At 37.7% G+C, this 15,911-nt stretch overlaps 1 protein-coding gene across 1 annotated transcript in view; it reads left to right on the forward strand.

Moving 5' to 3' along the window:
- ADAMTS5 (ADAM metallopeptidase with thrombospondin type 1 motif 5) overlaps positions 1 to 15,911 on the forward strand; it is a 46,413-nt gene that overhangs the window by 23,265 nt on the left and 7,237 nt on the right. The window contains exons 3-7 of the mRNA XM_023189274.3: positions 531 to 698; positions 9,835 to 10,118; positions 11,533 to 11,716; positions 12,411 to 12,586; positions 14,483 to 14,658. Coding sequence (XP_023045042.2) covers positions 531 to 698; positions 9,835 to 10,118; positions 11,533 to 11,716; positions 12,411 to 12,586; positions 14,483 to 14,658 — 988 coding nt within the window. The remainder of the gene's footprint in view (positions 1 to 530; positions 699 to 9,834; positions 10,119 to 11,532; positions 11,717 to 12,410; positions 12,587 to 14,482; positions 14,659 to 15,911) is intronic.

Here is a 15,911-nt window from a genome sequence, read left to right on the forward strand (position 1 = left end):
CTTTTATTAGCCACCTATTTACTTGACTAAGAAAATAAGTCACTGACATTCAAAAATCATCTATTAAGTGTTTGCAACTTGCACAGCACTAAGTTCAATACAGAGGTTTCAACAGTATATGGGAGCAAATGCACGTTGATCTCATGGGGCTTGATCAGAGAAGGCAGAAAATTAGACAATCAAAATGATATGTGGTGAGGGCTATGACATAATCCCACAATTGTCTTGCAAACTCTAATTCTAAATAAGGCTTTGTTTCCACATGTGATTAAGCATATGTGATCCAGATGAATTATGGGAACGTCTACTCTTTAGTTTTTCAGTTGCCATCGAAATGTTCACCAAAAGCAACTGCTACACTAACTCCATGCAACTGTTATTTCCCCGGAGGTCCCATCTCTGGGTGAGAAAGCAGTTAAAGTGAACTCATCTACAGTTAGGAAAAAAAATCAAGCCCTAGCATAATTGTCATGGAAAAAAAGAAACACACAATCACGGATTATTTGCGCTTCCTCTGTTCTCTCCCTTAGGACATCTACTTGGCCTCTCCCATGACGATTCCAAATTCTGTGAAGAGACCTTTGGTTCCACAGAAGATAAGCGCTTAATGTCTTCCATCCTTACCAGTATTGATGCCTCTAAGCCCTGGTCCAAATGCACTTCAGCCACCATCACAGAATTCCTGGATGATGGCCATGGTATGTATCATTTAGAACACAGGCTGAGAAACAAAATTTGGGATTCTTAGGAGTTTGACTTCATTATATCCTCATAATATTCATCTTGCCCTCTAAGACAATAGTTGTTTGGATAATGTCAGAAGAAAGACCAAGGAAATTGATCATATGTGGGTATGTACTGCCAACATCCTTGGTGGCATTTTAGCTATGGTATTTTGGCTTTTGAATTGAAAAAGTTCAAAGGAGAAGCAGTGTGGAAGACCACACAGAATGCCTAGCTAGTGCCCTGAAAGTCTGGCTTTTATTCCTTCTTTTACCACTAGCTTCCTGTGAGAACTTTGGCAGACATCTTGGTTTCCCTGCTATTAATATGACTCTCAGAATTATTTGTTACATGCCTATTATAGGGGTGCAGTTAAGGTGTAGGTGACAATTCTACTGGATTCTCTTTATGGCAACATAAACCCAGAAGAGGAAGCTTTCTAGATTTGCACTGACTAGAAGAATTTGGTTTTATCCTGATAGCAGATTCTCCTGAAAGCAGAGTAAAAACTGCAGAACAGAAATAGAAAAGCAATCTCAATGATGGGAAAATAATTTAAGAACTTCAAAAGAAACTCTTGGCTTTATCCTTTCAATACAGTTCAGGAGCACAGCATACTTTATTAAATTCTATAAGACTAGGATTAGTGCTATAAATTATATTAAAATACTGAGGAAGTTACAATTTTTAGAAATAATTAAATTCTGACCCCTAAGTAATCTTTGAAACAAGCTGTTGCAAATTTCCTAGCATTCTTTAGTACTTTAAAATAATAAAAACACAGGAGGATAGATGCATTGGCATTGTGAAAAATCTTCAGACATTATGCAGCTGAAATTTCCTGTCTTACAGAAATGGACATATTCTCATTTATTTATGTTCTCTTAAAATTTGTGTTTCTAAAACCAGTAGTTAAATTGAATGTGACAGAAATTATTTATCATAATAATTTTCTATAAAATTATCTCATTATATAGGGTTCAAAGTTGAATAACCTATGAAAACTATCTTTTTCCCGCTTCCACAAAGTTTATGACTTAATGTCCCATAACTTTTTAGTATGTTGATTGTTTTGAATTGTGGCTACATAATATCAGAACTGAATATCAAATTATTTCAGACATAAAGGCTGCACAGTTCTCTGATACCATGGAGCCAAAATATGTTCATTAACTCATTCTTGCTCCATTAGTGGTGAACAGGTAAAGATTTAGCTGCCTATTACTATATATTTGTATGTCTCATTTTGAAAAAGCAATCTGGGTCCAGCTTGGTTTAAAATATATCTCAATACAAAAAAAAAAAATGTTCTTTTTTAGCTGAAAAAATATCTCAATAATTTAAAGACTTGGAAACAACAATAAGAATTAGTGTCTGAAGCTTTTTCTTTAGACCAATAATACAATGGTAATTTTATGTTTAGCTCGGTTTACATTGTGGATTAAATGCCCATAAAGTCCTAAAGTGAATGTTACCTTATTATCATCCTATGTTGATCAGGTCAATGTCTCATAAAGACCTTCCTGGGTGGAATCTTAAGTCTCCACTCATAATATCGCTTTTCTGTTTTACTTCTTTTCAGGTTTTCTGAAAATAAAATAACATTAATATTTTATTTCAAAATCACACGTTACACATTCCAAGAAGTTGAGCTAAACCTTGAATCACTAAATGAATGGATTTAGTTGCTAAGGCAGCAAATACTTATGGCTAAAATGAGACCAAATTTTTTTCCCTGTGCAAGTATTAGGTCAGCTAATTACAATGCTGGGGAGAATTTTGTTCCTAATTTTGAAATGATTCATTTATTTCATGTTTATGGAATTTGTGATCTTAATTTCTATGCAGTAAATATGCTTTCAGCATTGTCTTCATTTTTTTAACATTAATTCTATATTTAAAGGAGTCCGTGCTATGATTTTTTAAAGATTTTATGACAAATCTACATATTTTTATATCTCTGTTTCTGTTCCAAAGGACTCAAGATAGAGAACAATTAAGAACATACTTTTAATAGAAATAGATCTTATTCATTTGCACTAATAAAAAAGTATCTAAATTTCTCATATATATTAAATAAATTCAGTTACCAAAATTCCTTGAACAGAAAATGCTTATAGTTTACTTATTTAATTTATTTCCTCCAATCTAGACTTTCTCACTTTTGAATATGTTGGTTTGGTTAGGCAGCCTTTTGTTTCGATAAAAATAATCCTATTTTATCAGTAGCTTATAACGTGAGTAAAGTGATTTCAGAATAACAAAAACCAAAGAAAAGCAGTGTGGAACAATGACAAAGCTCAGTTATATCTTATTTCATTTCAAAAGAGCATACTCAGATTCAGAATTGAAACAGTGGTACTCCCTGTAGTGCTATTATTTAAAGATGAATTGAAATAACTTAATAACTTTTAAATTGTAACCAAAAAGCTGACTTAAGTCAATGTAAGTGAAAGTGTGACCATAGAAACTACTAAACCCGGCCAGGCGCGGTGGCTCACGCCCTGTAATCCCAGCACTTTGGGAGGCCGAGGCAGGCGGATCACGAGGTCAGGAGATCGAGACCATCCTGGCTAAACCTGGGTTTAGTGAAACCCCGTCTCCACTAAAAATACAAAAAAATTAGCCGGGCGTGGTTGCGGGCGTCTTTAGTCCCAGCTACTCGGAGGCTGAGGCACGAGAATGGCATGAACCCGGGAGGCAGAGCTTGCAGTGAGCCACTACTCGGAGGCTGAGGCAGGAGAATGGCCTGAACCCGGGAGGCAGAGCTTGCAGTGAGCCAAGGTCACACCACTGCACTCCAGCCCGGAGGACAGAGCGAGACTCCATCTCAAAGAAGAAAAAAAAAAAAAAAAGAAACTACTAAACCCACTTTAGAGATGATTGAGGTTCTAACATTTCTACTGAAGAGCGTGGGAGAGAACTAAGAAGACAGTCAAAGCCCAAGATGATAGAATAACAAACAGATGCATCTTTGTTAGAAGACTAAACGATGTCACAAAACTCTATTATAAAACCTTTCAACTTTACCCATAGGAAGATACGCAGATTTCCACTCAGAGCCCATTTATTCATATTTTACAGTTCTACCATTTTTCTGTTCTAATTTTCTAGGCCACTCAATTTTTTAAGCAATAAAATAGTCATGAGGGGTGAGGGTGGGGAGACTTTAGACAGGTAATCTGAGAGCAAGAAATGATATTATTTGACAATAAGAGAAAAGCTGTAAACAGCAGCCTGAGAACATGAAACGCACAGTGGTCTAGTACCATTTTCCAAGGTCAAAACCCCTATCTCACCAACACGGTCCCTCAAGTTAGTGCTATATTTCAGTATGATACAATAACTGACACACAGAAAAAAATGATTTTCAATTATTTAGGGAAGTTAAACTGTGGCCCCTATAAAGGCAGAAAAGCAATTGCTATTTTTTAAGCAGGTAAACTCACAACACATATACAATTTTTTAATGGTACCTAAACAGTACATTATAAATGGGAATTCCATTTATGTCTAATATCTTATCCCTCCCCCTCTCACCTTCAGTAATACTGGAGAAATGAGGTCAGAGAGTAAAAGTAAATTCAAAGCATTTGATTTATTTTTAAAATTATTAGCCATAAGTAGCTGGACATTTGTAGCACTTGTCCACTGCCAAATGTAAATTCATTAGTACTGAGTGTTTCCTGATTTAGCTCCAACAAGAAATATGCAGCAATTAGGTTATGGTTGAAAAACCAGTGTGTGCTCACTCTAAAGTCACTGTGTCTGCAGATTTGTGATTCAGAAAAGGAGAAGCCATGTCTCATGGGACCCCCCTACTCCCAACCTTGGCCAAGATACTTGTAGACATTCTGCAGTGTTTATACAAGCTAGCTGTAGGCAAGCTGGCTAGGAGTATGATCCTCAAAAATAAAGGTAAGCACTGGCAAAGAAATTGTGCAGTGAAAGCAGGTTATTGAATTTCCTTTCTCAAATGCTTACTAACCTTGAGCCCAGAAAAGATAGCTGTGCCTGCTGTATCCCTGAGTCCACGGTGCCAGATGATGAGAAAGGCCACCACTTATGTAGATACAGCTCAAGAACACTCACAACATAGGTTGCTAAGGAAAATCTATAGATGGTTTTGAAAATTCGTCATGTAGTGTAAAGAGCTAAGTTTACAGCCACTTACTGAACACAGAAATTTGCACATAAAATGATATTGGAAAACCAGTTCTCTGAATCTTCTGTTAAGTATAGACTGTAAAGCTAGCCAGGAGAGCTTAACATCAGTTTTTAAGGTGGAGTTAATAAAATTCAAAGCCAACACTATGGTTGTATCTTGATTTTCATACTAAATATGCTCTTTAATAGAGTGTGCAAATAAGACATATAGTTTAAGGCCACGGTGACTTATATTTTTAAAAACATTCCTTTATCCTCTATCACAGGGAATCTTTAATTTAATTTCCTTGCCATTACATCTGCTAAACAGTATACCTAATGCATCTAACAGCTTCACACCCAGACCCCGTGAACTGCTTTTTGACAACAATTGTCTGGTTTTTTGAAGTGCTCTTGTTCATTCTTATATCACTGGGTCCAAAATGAGTGATCAAAGAGCAGGCAAATGCACCCATTTATATTTTAATGTTAGACATTCAAGGAAAGACCTAAAAGCAGAGGGCCAAGGGTCGTGAGACGAAGAGAGGAAGCAAAGGGAGATTGTAAGCAGTGATGTTAGGCTTCTTTGGATGAGTTTCATTAGGAACATTAATTGATTTCTCCTAGATCATGAATATTTGGGTCATGCTCAATTTCATACCTGAGTATTGAAAAGAAAGAGAAGGTGGAAATAATTTCAGTGCTAGAAATAGGGAATAAAAAATTGAAAACAATAAAGAACAACAACTTTTGAGACCAGGCATGGTGGCTCAAGCCCTGTAATCCCAGCACTTTGGGAGGCCAAGGTGGGCAGATCACCTGAGGTCAGGAGTTTGAAACCAGCCTGGCCAACGTGATGAAACACCGTCTCTACTAAAAATACAAAAATCAGCTGGGCATGGTGGCGCACCCCTGTAATCCCAGCTACTCAGGAGGCTGAGGCAGGAGGATTGCTTGAACCCGGGAGATGAAGATTGCAGTGAGCCGAGATCGTGCCAATGCACTCCAGTCTGGGCAACAGAGCTAGACTCCATCAAAAACAACAACAGTAACAACAAAAAAAACAACAACTCTGATAATTTTGGTTCACCATTAATATGAGAGACAAATAGTACTATAAATCAGATATATAAAACTAGAGATTTTTCTGTTACATTTCCTGGAGGCATGGCATTCCTTCCATCACCGTTAGTGGAATTCTGCCAACACGTTTTCTTACTGGTTCATCTCAAATCACAGCATTTTACTTTTTATTTTTTTGCCTTATTTTAAGCATTTAGTTTAACATTAATGGTAAAACATATATGCAATATGCACACATTTCTGTTGACTTTCTTTTCTTTTCTTTTTTTCTTTTTCTTTTTTTTTTTTTTTTTTTTTTTTTTTTTGAGATGGAATTTCGCTCTTTGTTGCCCAGGCTGGAGTGCAATGGCGTGATCTTGGCTCACTGCAACCTCAGCCTCCCGGGTTCAAGTGATTCTTCTACCTCAGCCTCCCAAGTAGCTGGGACTACAGGTGCCTGCCACCATGCCCAGTTAATTTTTGCATTTTTAGTAGAGCTAGGGTTTTATCGTGTTGGCCAGGCTGGTCGCGAACTCCTGACCTCAGGTGATCCGCCCGCCTCGGCCTCCCAAAGTGCTGGGATTACAGGCATGAGCCACCGCAGCCAGCCTGACTTTATTTTATAGTCTATCCATTTATATATACACAATGTTAAAACAAAAGAAAGAAAGGAAGAAGGAAGGAAAAGAGAGAGGAAGGGAAGGAGAGAAGAAGAAACTTGCCAATTTGTAGAACAGACCAAACACAAAATGTTCACAGCGAGGCCCAGATCAAATTTCAGACTACGACGAATTAAAAAATATGTGAAGTAGATGTGAAGAAGTGGTTGAGAATAAAAGTAAAACAGATTAAGAAAAAAATCAACAGTAGGTTGGGTGCTTCCAGAGGTCACTAGAAATGATACTGAAAGGTTGATCAGTTTCCCTTTTTACTCCTTCCCCAAACTGTATGCATTTTTTAAACATAGAAAAATGTATATCCAATCTGTTATTACTTAGATTTTAAACATTTTATACTGTGAGATTCAGACTTAGACTCTGTATTGATTTTTGTTATTGTTTCTTGGCATCATTCTGTCATTTGGTAGAGATGCTTGTACCTATTTTGTTGCAAAAGGATGTAATTCAATGTAAAAATGAAATCATATATACTTTGGCATAAACAGAAATTGATGCAGCTACAAATCCTAGTACTGAGAATGTTGGCATAACACATTAATTGCAATTCTGAAATAAGTTATTTTATTTTAAGCAAGAAAAGGTCATCTCCACATGTATGACCTCTAAGGGAAAATTATAGAGCTGATGTATCTTATTTTTAATAGAAAGCTAATGTGTTAGTTATTTTTAAAACTTATACTTCTAAGTTAAGCTTTTTAAAGAGATGCCACATCTTGAAGTCTCCTTATTAGAAGCCAATTTCAAATTGTTTGCATTACACATTTCTTTTCACTTGTCATCTACTAATGAGGTAGAACAGGTGTCAGTGACTGTGTATGCATAGTCAGGCGGTGAGTTATTTTGACTCCAGAAAAATGAGGTAGATCCATGCCATGTGAATGCATTCATGGTAAAGACTTCCTAACTAATATTTAGTTACCCAGTCCTATGGTCTGTGCTTTTTAGTAAAACTTAAAAAAAAAAAAAAAAAAAAAAAAAAAAAAAAGGTTTCTTAAAACAGCACTTTTGAAGAATTGGAAAACATTCTTGCAGACTCAGAGATTTGTTGACAGTCTTCTAACATCAGCAATCTGCCAAGCATCTCCTGGTTTACACAGTACTTCTTTTTTGATTCTGCAATGAAGATAATGTTTTTCATGGAGTTCTGAAGCCCTCATCACACTCTGTCTTGTAAACAAAGCTTAGTGGGCTTTTACTATCATTCTTTCCTATTGACCTGATGTTGATGTTTTTCTTTTAACTTGGTGTTTTTCTCCCAAAGTTCTCTTTGGCTGGATACTTATTTTTAATGCTTTTCCTGGCTTGCCTTAAGAAGCTTTACCTCTTCAAACGTTCTGGCTCAGAAGTTAAACAGGAACTTTGCTCTTTATTCATTTTCATATAATGCCCCCAACACAGATTGACAAATTCTAAGGTATTCACTTTGAAGAAATTTGAATGTAGTCCTTAAAAATTTATGGTGTACTTAAAATGTGCTGAATATTCTATTTCTCAGTGGTGCATAAGGATTTGAATATGACTTTTTTGTTGAATAAAAAGAGTAACTGTAATACATCTAAAAGACTGTGAAATATGCTGGGATGGAACTACCATTGCTTTGTATTTTTCTGGTCACCCTTAATATCTTTGTTAGGTAATTTCACATTTACAGTATCACAGTGAGAAGAGAAGCATTATGCAGATCTTGAAAATAAATTAAGGAGAGGTTAGCTAACTTAGCCAGGAGCATTCAACCATTTAGTGTTTCACCAGAGTAAGACTTCAGACTGGGTGTTTCTTCCATTAAGCTCAATATCCACCACTTAAAGGATCCTTACACATGGCTGCCTTTCAGCAATACAATCAGGCAGCTACTCACATGCTAACAGAAGCCATCTGGCATCAGAAGAGGGGGGCAGGCTCCGAGCATGAAACCATAACAGCTGTGTGACCTTGGGTAACTGGTCTGCCTCTTATGGGCCTCAGTTTCCTTATCTGTAGCATAAATAAAATATGCACTAGAATCTGCCTGATGGGGTTGTGGTGAGGATTAAATGAGCTCATATGTGTAAAGAACAGAGAATAGTGTGTGTAACAAATATTTGTTATTTTTAATTGCTATTAGAATAATTGTGTAAATCCTAAAATCAAGTAAACAGAAAAACACAGAAACAGATGGAAAATGTGCATACACATGTGTGTGACAAAAGAAAATTAATGATGTTAACTCACTGGACGGGGATTCTTAAGGAAGCTTTTGCAGGGAGGGGAAGGAGAGGGCGAGGAAGCACATTTAAGATTTTGGATTCTCATTGTCCATGTTCCAGCTTCTATGGATTCCCCATCTCACCCCTCTGCCTGACCACCCTCATATATGATGCAATGAGATGCCTACCTTGTTTCAGCAAATACGCTCCAAATACTCAACAAACACCAATTCCATTAAATAGGTACAAAGAGAAGAGTATAAAGACTAGCCTAATCCTAAATTATCAAAGACTGTTTTTTCTTTTTTCACTGCTTCTTTGTTCTGTGAATCTTGAAAGCTTTTTATTAAAATTTTTATCAGTCTGGGAGAAATACTTTATCTCCTTGACTTTATTGGAAGGCCTTCAAAGGTAGATCTGGGTCATTTTTCTGTATTTCAGATACCTAGTGTATTTTCTAGAACATTGTAGGTGCTGAACAAATGCTTGTCGAGTGACTGTAAGAATGAATGAGGATCCAGCTTGGCTACTATTCATGGAATTAGTGGAAAGGAGACCTGATAGGCACATGGGGAAGGGGTGAGTTAGAAGTGGGTAATGGGTTATACAAATAGAGTGCCAAAGGCAAACTCTCTTTCTCAAAGTAGTAAATGTTTCATTATCATTATTATTACTATTAAAATTCACCATCTGATTTCCTCTAGGTCCACCCAATTTTGTTTAGTGCCTTAGCACAATGGCTATTTTCACAAGTAATCATTACAAAATCATTTTATTTCATCACACCCCTGCCAACCTCACCTCTATTGTCACAGACACTCCGGAGCGTATCACTCCTGAGAACCCTGGAGGGTATCGTGCGTCCGAAGAGGCGCCCAGCCTTGTCCCCATGGAGTCCCTCTCCAGAGCATTACACTGCAGATTCGTAGGTGCCTCGTGCTCCAACACCAGCCGGGGCATTTTATTTTTTAGATCCATGATTTTAGCGGTCTGAAACCTAAACACAGAGCCGTGGTCAATCTCAGATATTCTTGTAGGTAACTGTTTGCTGGACCAACCACGAAAGCAGATCCTGGGCCCCGAAGAACTCCCAGGACAGACCTATGATGCCACTCAGCAGTGCAACCTGACATTCGGGCCCGAGTACTCCGTGTGTCCCGGCATGGATGTGTGCGCTCGCCTGTGGTGTGCCGTGGTACGCCAGGGCCAGATGGTCTGTCTCACCAAGAAACTGCCTGCTGTGGAAGGGACGCCTTGTGGAAAGGGGAGAATCTGCCTGCAGGGCAAATGTGTGGACAAAACCAAGAAAAAATATTATTCAGTAAGTGATTTTCTCATCAGTCAGCGCCTGGAGGCCCAAGAAGTGAAGTGCCTTCTTGTGATGGGTATGGTCACTGTGCTCAGAAGGCTTTGTTTTCTGATTTAAAAACTTTTCATTTTGAGATTCATTGACAGCTTCTTTTACTCACAGTAGCCATTCTCGGTGATCTGAGGTTTACTGGGGAAAATGCAGATACCAGGGATTTCTTTGCAGTTTACATCTTTTAACAAATACTCATGTAACTTAGATTCTGTCTAATTGAGACTCCAGGCAGAAGCCTATTCATTGCCTTTGGAAAGTTTACTTTCAAACTTCTCTTGCTAAAGTTATCAGAATATAAGTATTTAAATTCAGTAAGGAGGTAATAGCAAAGCTGATACATGTGGTCCATGTACATATTTGGTGAGCTCCAAATGGTCACTTTTTTCCCCTTGACAATAAGTTCATCTAAATTTAGGAGCTAAAGTAACTTATGGCTGCTCCAGGGAAACACATCTGCCACCATATACACAGTCCACTTCAGATCAGCAACTGCCCTGTTAATTTTCAAGACCTGAGTAAAACATGTGCTCGCTCTCAACCCACAAGATTTGCAAAGTCCCTAGAAGAGAATTATCGTGTGCCCATTGCCTGTATCTTTCCAGGGCATCACCCAGCCATGCACCATCAGATAACGTGACACAGTCAGCCAGAAGCAATTCACAGATTCCCTCAGCAAAGCAGTTGATCAGATTCTTCCTTTCAGAATCTCTAAGCTCCCTCCCGGAATGTCTCCAGAGAAATAGACTTAGATTGCCGTAAAAGGGCTCTTCCTTCCCTAAGGGGTGTGTCTGCATGTATGGCGTGAGTGCACTTCAGTGTCTGTCACATCTAATTAGGAATTAAACCAAGTTGGGTCCGGTACATTTATGTACGTCATGGAGTCGGTCACAGACAGGATGTGGGATGTCAACAAAGGGACCGCAGAGTTTTACTGCTAAACAGATGCAAACACAATTAAATAATGCCCAGTGCCATGCAGATCCTTCAGCATTATACGTTTCAATAAAGATCCAAGATCAGAGTGGACAAAAAGTTACCATGGTTCAGTGATACTAACAGAGATGGACCAAATCAGAAGACATAATTTACAATGGTCCATAGAAACCAGGAGGTAACCTTTGTGGTGTGCTCAGTACTTAGGATGACACTTTCAGATCTTCTAGTGCTGGAGTGGGGGTCGTGGAAAAGATGGATTGCTTAACACTGGAAATGTATTGTATTTCCAAAGCATGATCATGTTAAATTCAGTGAAAATATAACTATGTCTGTGACAAAGTTTCTACTGTGTCGTTAAATGCAAGTGATTTCCAAATGCACATTTTGATTGTTTTTCTCTCATCTGAGTTAAAATATCTTCTATTTTCTATTTCAGACATCAAGCCATGGCAACTGGGGGTCTTGGGGATCCTGGGGCCAGTGTTCTCGCTCATGTGGAGGAGGAGTGCAGTTTGCCTATCGTCACTGTAATAACCCTGCTCCCAGAAACAACGGACGCTACTGCACAGGGAAGAGGGCCATCTACCGCTCCTGTGGTCTCATGCCCTGCCCTCCCAATGGTACGCTGCTCTCAAGTGTCAGCAACCATCACATGCTACATGTCATTTGTATTCTAGCAATAATGAATACAGGAAGCTGGGGAAATAATATTAATCTTAGACTGCACAGTTCCACCAATATGCAGATCAATAACAAACACATATGTGAATTTTTTTTTTTTTTGAGACGGAGTCTCGCACTGTTGCCCAGGTTGGAGTGCAATGGCACGATCTTGGCTCACTGCAGCCTCCGCCTCCTGGGTTCACACAATTCTCCTGCCTCAGCCTCCTGAGTAGCTGGGATTACAGGTGCACACCACCACACTTGTCTATTTATTTATTTATTTATTTGTTGTATTTTTAGTAGAGATGGAGTTTTACTGTGTTGGTCAGACTGGTCTCGAACTCCTGTCGTGATCTGCCCTCCTCAACCTCCCAAAGTGCTGGGATTACAGGCATGAACCACCATGCCTGTCCATATATGTGATTTTTAAGTTATTATTATAAGCAACAGAGTATTCAGAGAACTGGAATAAATAATCACCATTTTGAACTCTATGTATGGGTAAAATCCATCAGTACTGTTGAGTAAAGAGACTGTGCAAAAAAAAAAAAAAAAATTGCATCTTACCCTTAAAATTAACTATTTAAACCCACAAGAATATATCTAAGTTTCAGAACTGACAAGTAATACTGTAACATGTTTGTTTTCTAGGTAAATCATTTCGTCATGAACAGTGTGAGGCCAAAAACGGCTATCAGTCTGATGCAAAAGGAGTCAAAACTTTTGTGGAATGGGTTCCCAAATATGCAGGCGTCCTGCCAGCGGATGTGTGCAAGCTGACCTGCAGAGCCAAGGGCACTGGCTACTATGTGGTATTTTCTCCAAAGGTAACTACACACCAACTGTGCAGAAGCAGTAGGCGTACTGGTGGAAATTATTTGGTAGAATGAAGCCTGCGGATGCCAGATGTAAACAGCTATTAGTTTGGGGTCAGTTAGATTTTGGAAGGTTTTTATTTTCATCTCTATAACTTCTATATTTTCAGACTTTACACAATGAATAAAAATTATTTTATAAACAGAACAAGTAAATGTTTTAAAAGCTATATTTAAAAGGTGTAACTCACTGTCAAGGAAGGCAAAGTGTGACCTTAACTTTAAAGTAACCATGAAAACAACTAGTATTTCCTAAGCACCATTGTAAAGGAGACTCTAAGGCAAGAAAACTTTTTCTATTTTTCTATGATTTACTTAAGAATTCCTTTGATGAGCCACGGAGATGGGTTTCAAGATCATATACTTTTGCCTGAGGCTTTTGAATAAGTCAAGAACCCTTAATATGAATCAATATCCCTCTAGTTACGTATGTTACAATATTTGTGTATGGAACATGACTTATTTTTCACAAGTGAGCATTTTCTAAATCTATAGCAGAGTTTTATTCTTGTGGTTAGTGTTATACAGCAATTTACACATTTATAAACAGTTGCTACATTTAAAATCACCTATGGCTGGGTGCAATGGCTCACACCTGTAACCCCAGCACTTTGGGAAGCCGAGGCAGGCTTTCACACGATGAAACCCCGTCTCTACTAAAAATACAAAAATTAGCTGGGTGTGGTGGTGCACGCCTGTAATCCCAGCTACTCAGGAGGCTGAGACAGGAGAATCGTTTGAACCTGTGAGGCAGAGATTGCAGTGAACCGAGATCACGCCACTGCACTCCAGCCTGGTAAGAGAGCTAGACTCTGTCTCAGAAAAAAAATTACCCCTGAAACTTGGCCTTCAGATATTTATGACATATTATTGAAAAACAAGCTAATGTCCAATTTATGTAATTTTTTAAATATCATGTTTTTATTAGAAAATAATGCATTTTCATTTAAAAATATTACACAGAAGTAAAAACATAAAAATCACCTGAAAATACCACCATCTACAGAGCTATTAACCTGATGAAGCATATTCTATCTACTTCGATTCACACACACACACATTCACAACATACAGACATGCATAAAAAGAGTTTTCTATATACATACATATGAAATTTACAGGCTTATTTATATATATGAGTATATATATATATTATATATACTCACATGCACAAGCCACAATCTATATACACACTGTTTTATAATTAGCTTTTAAACTATACACTAATCCCTTTATTCAAAATATATTCAGTCTCTTCCAGTAAGTCCGTTCATCTAACTTCTCCAGACTCCTTTTTCTCTACTAATTTGGTTGCCTCTATTTCAGTGTCTGACAGTTCAACACACAATAGGGAATGCTCTCCAACCATGACATAGTTTTGAATGGCAAGTTTAGATTTTCGAGTTTGTCATTATCATAACAACTATGCAACAAAGAAGGATCTTTGCATTCTCAAGCCTGCTCATATTCAGTTCTACACACAAATGATAGTCCAAAACCCTAAGTCCAAAACACTTTTTTCTATCATAAAAAGCCAAGATGGTATCATAAGAATGTATTATGCATACAAAAACGAAGATAAGTACCTTGTGTCTCTTAACACATTCAGAGGTAAGCTTGAGAGAAACTGTAACCTAGGCTTATCGGAAATCTGCTGTCTGGCAATATGCCAAGGATTTTTCAGTTAGATACTTCCAGAAACTATGTTTTTTGGCTTTTTTTTTTTTTTCAATGAACTGTCTATGCCCATCAAACTCAAAAAATCACAAATCAGACCTTACTAGTTGACCAAAGGAGCAAATACTGACGCACACATTTCTCACTGCTAATGTGTTTGCGATGATTCAGGTGACCGACGGCACTGAATGTAGGCCGTACAGCAATTCTGTCTGCGTCCGGGGGAAGTGTGTGAGAACTGGCTGTGACAGCATCATCGGCTCAAAGCTGCAGTATGACAAGTGCGGGGTATGTGGAGGAGACAACTCCAGCTGTACAAAGATTGTTGGAACCTTTAATAAGAAGAGGTAATGATAGAACCTGTGCCTTTGTATGAATTGAACAAAGCTTTAGACGCTTGCAAAACTGATAAAGGGGGTTCATATTACATCATAATCTATGTGTACAAGGAGGTCTAACGTGGCTCTAGAAACACATTTTAAATATGAGAAGGAAGAGACAGGAGATGAATAAAACTCTGGTTGCTCAGGGATAACTCATGATGCCTCTGGTAGCAGATAAACTGCAGTAGCCATGGGAATCAATAGCTGGCAGAGTCGGAAAACTGAAAAGAAAAAGTGGGTGACATTCCACTTTAGTGATACCTTGCAGATCTATTGTTATTCCTAAAACATAATTTAGATAAGGTTGGCTGGTTTCGATCTTAACTGTAGTTTCAAAAACAAATTCTTCTTACACTGTGTTTTCCTTAAGAAAACATTTCTCCTTGCAAAATGTAAGTTCATGGCAGTGGTGTGGGTAACAATCCTAGTGAAGTATCCTGGTTTATATCTACTCTCTAAAGAAATATACACAGCAGTGTCTGTCTCCTGCTTCCTCTTGTGGTCCTAGATTACACTTCTGCTTTAAATATTCAAGTTTATAAAGTACCAATTTCTGGCATAAAACATGCTATCAGGTAGGATAACTGAGTTGACTAGAGTCTGGTAAAATACAGACTTGCTTTTCTTCCCAAACCACTCTTAGGCTGAGTGTTATTAGTCAAATGTATCCATATTCTTGATGTACGTGCTCTGTTGTCTGTAATTTGAGAGTAATATGCAAACCAAATTAACAATAGGATTTATTAAAATAATTTAAAATATTAATATAAAAACTATAAATTTCCTCTGATGCGATTTGAAAATATATGGCTGAAAAATTTATTCTGAGTTAAAATAGGCATTACTTATTCTATTTGCTAATGACATAATTATTCACCCAATTGTGTTAGACCATCTATGTCAAAAACCCTGCATGCCCAATTATAGCCTGCATTTTTATATGTTTCAAAGGTATTAAACACCTTGGAGATGATCAGTCCAACATTCTGTTTTAAAAATGAGATGGACTCTGAAAATATAGGAGTTAGCCAATTCTCCATGGCTGATGAATGCCAGAGAAGAGCAGACACCATAACTGAAATCCTAGAATGCACAGGTCACTTTGAAAAAAAAAAAAGAAGAAATAGTGAAAGAGAGAAAGAAAGAGAGAGAGAGAAGAAAGAAAGAAAGAAAGAAAGAAAGAAAGAAAGAAAGAAAGAAAGAAAGAAAGAAAGAAA

The sequence above is a fragment of the Piliocolobus tephrosceles genome, chromosome 19, assembly GCF_002776525.5.
Source record: "Piliocolobus tephrosceles isolate RC106 chromosome 19, ASM277652v3, whole genome shotgun sequence".
Classification (NCBI taxonomy): Eukaryota; Metazoa; Chordata; class Mammalia; order Primates; family Cercopithecidae; genus Piliocolobus; species Piliocolobus tephrosceles.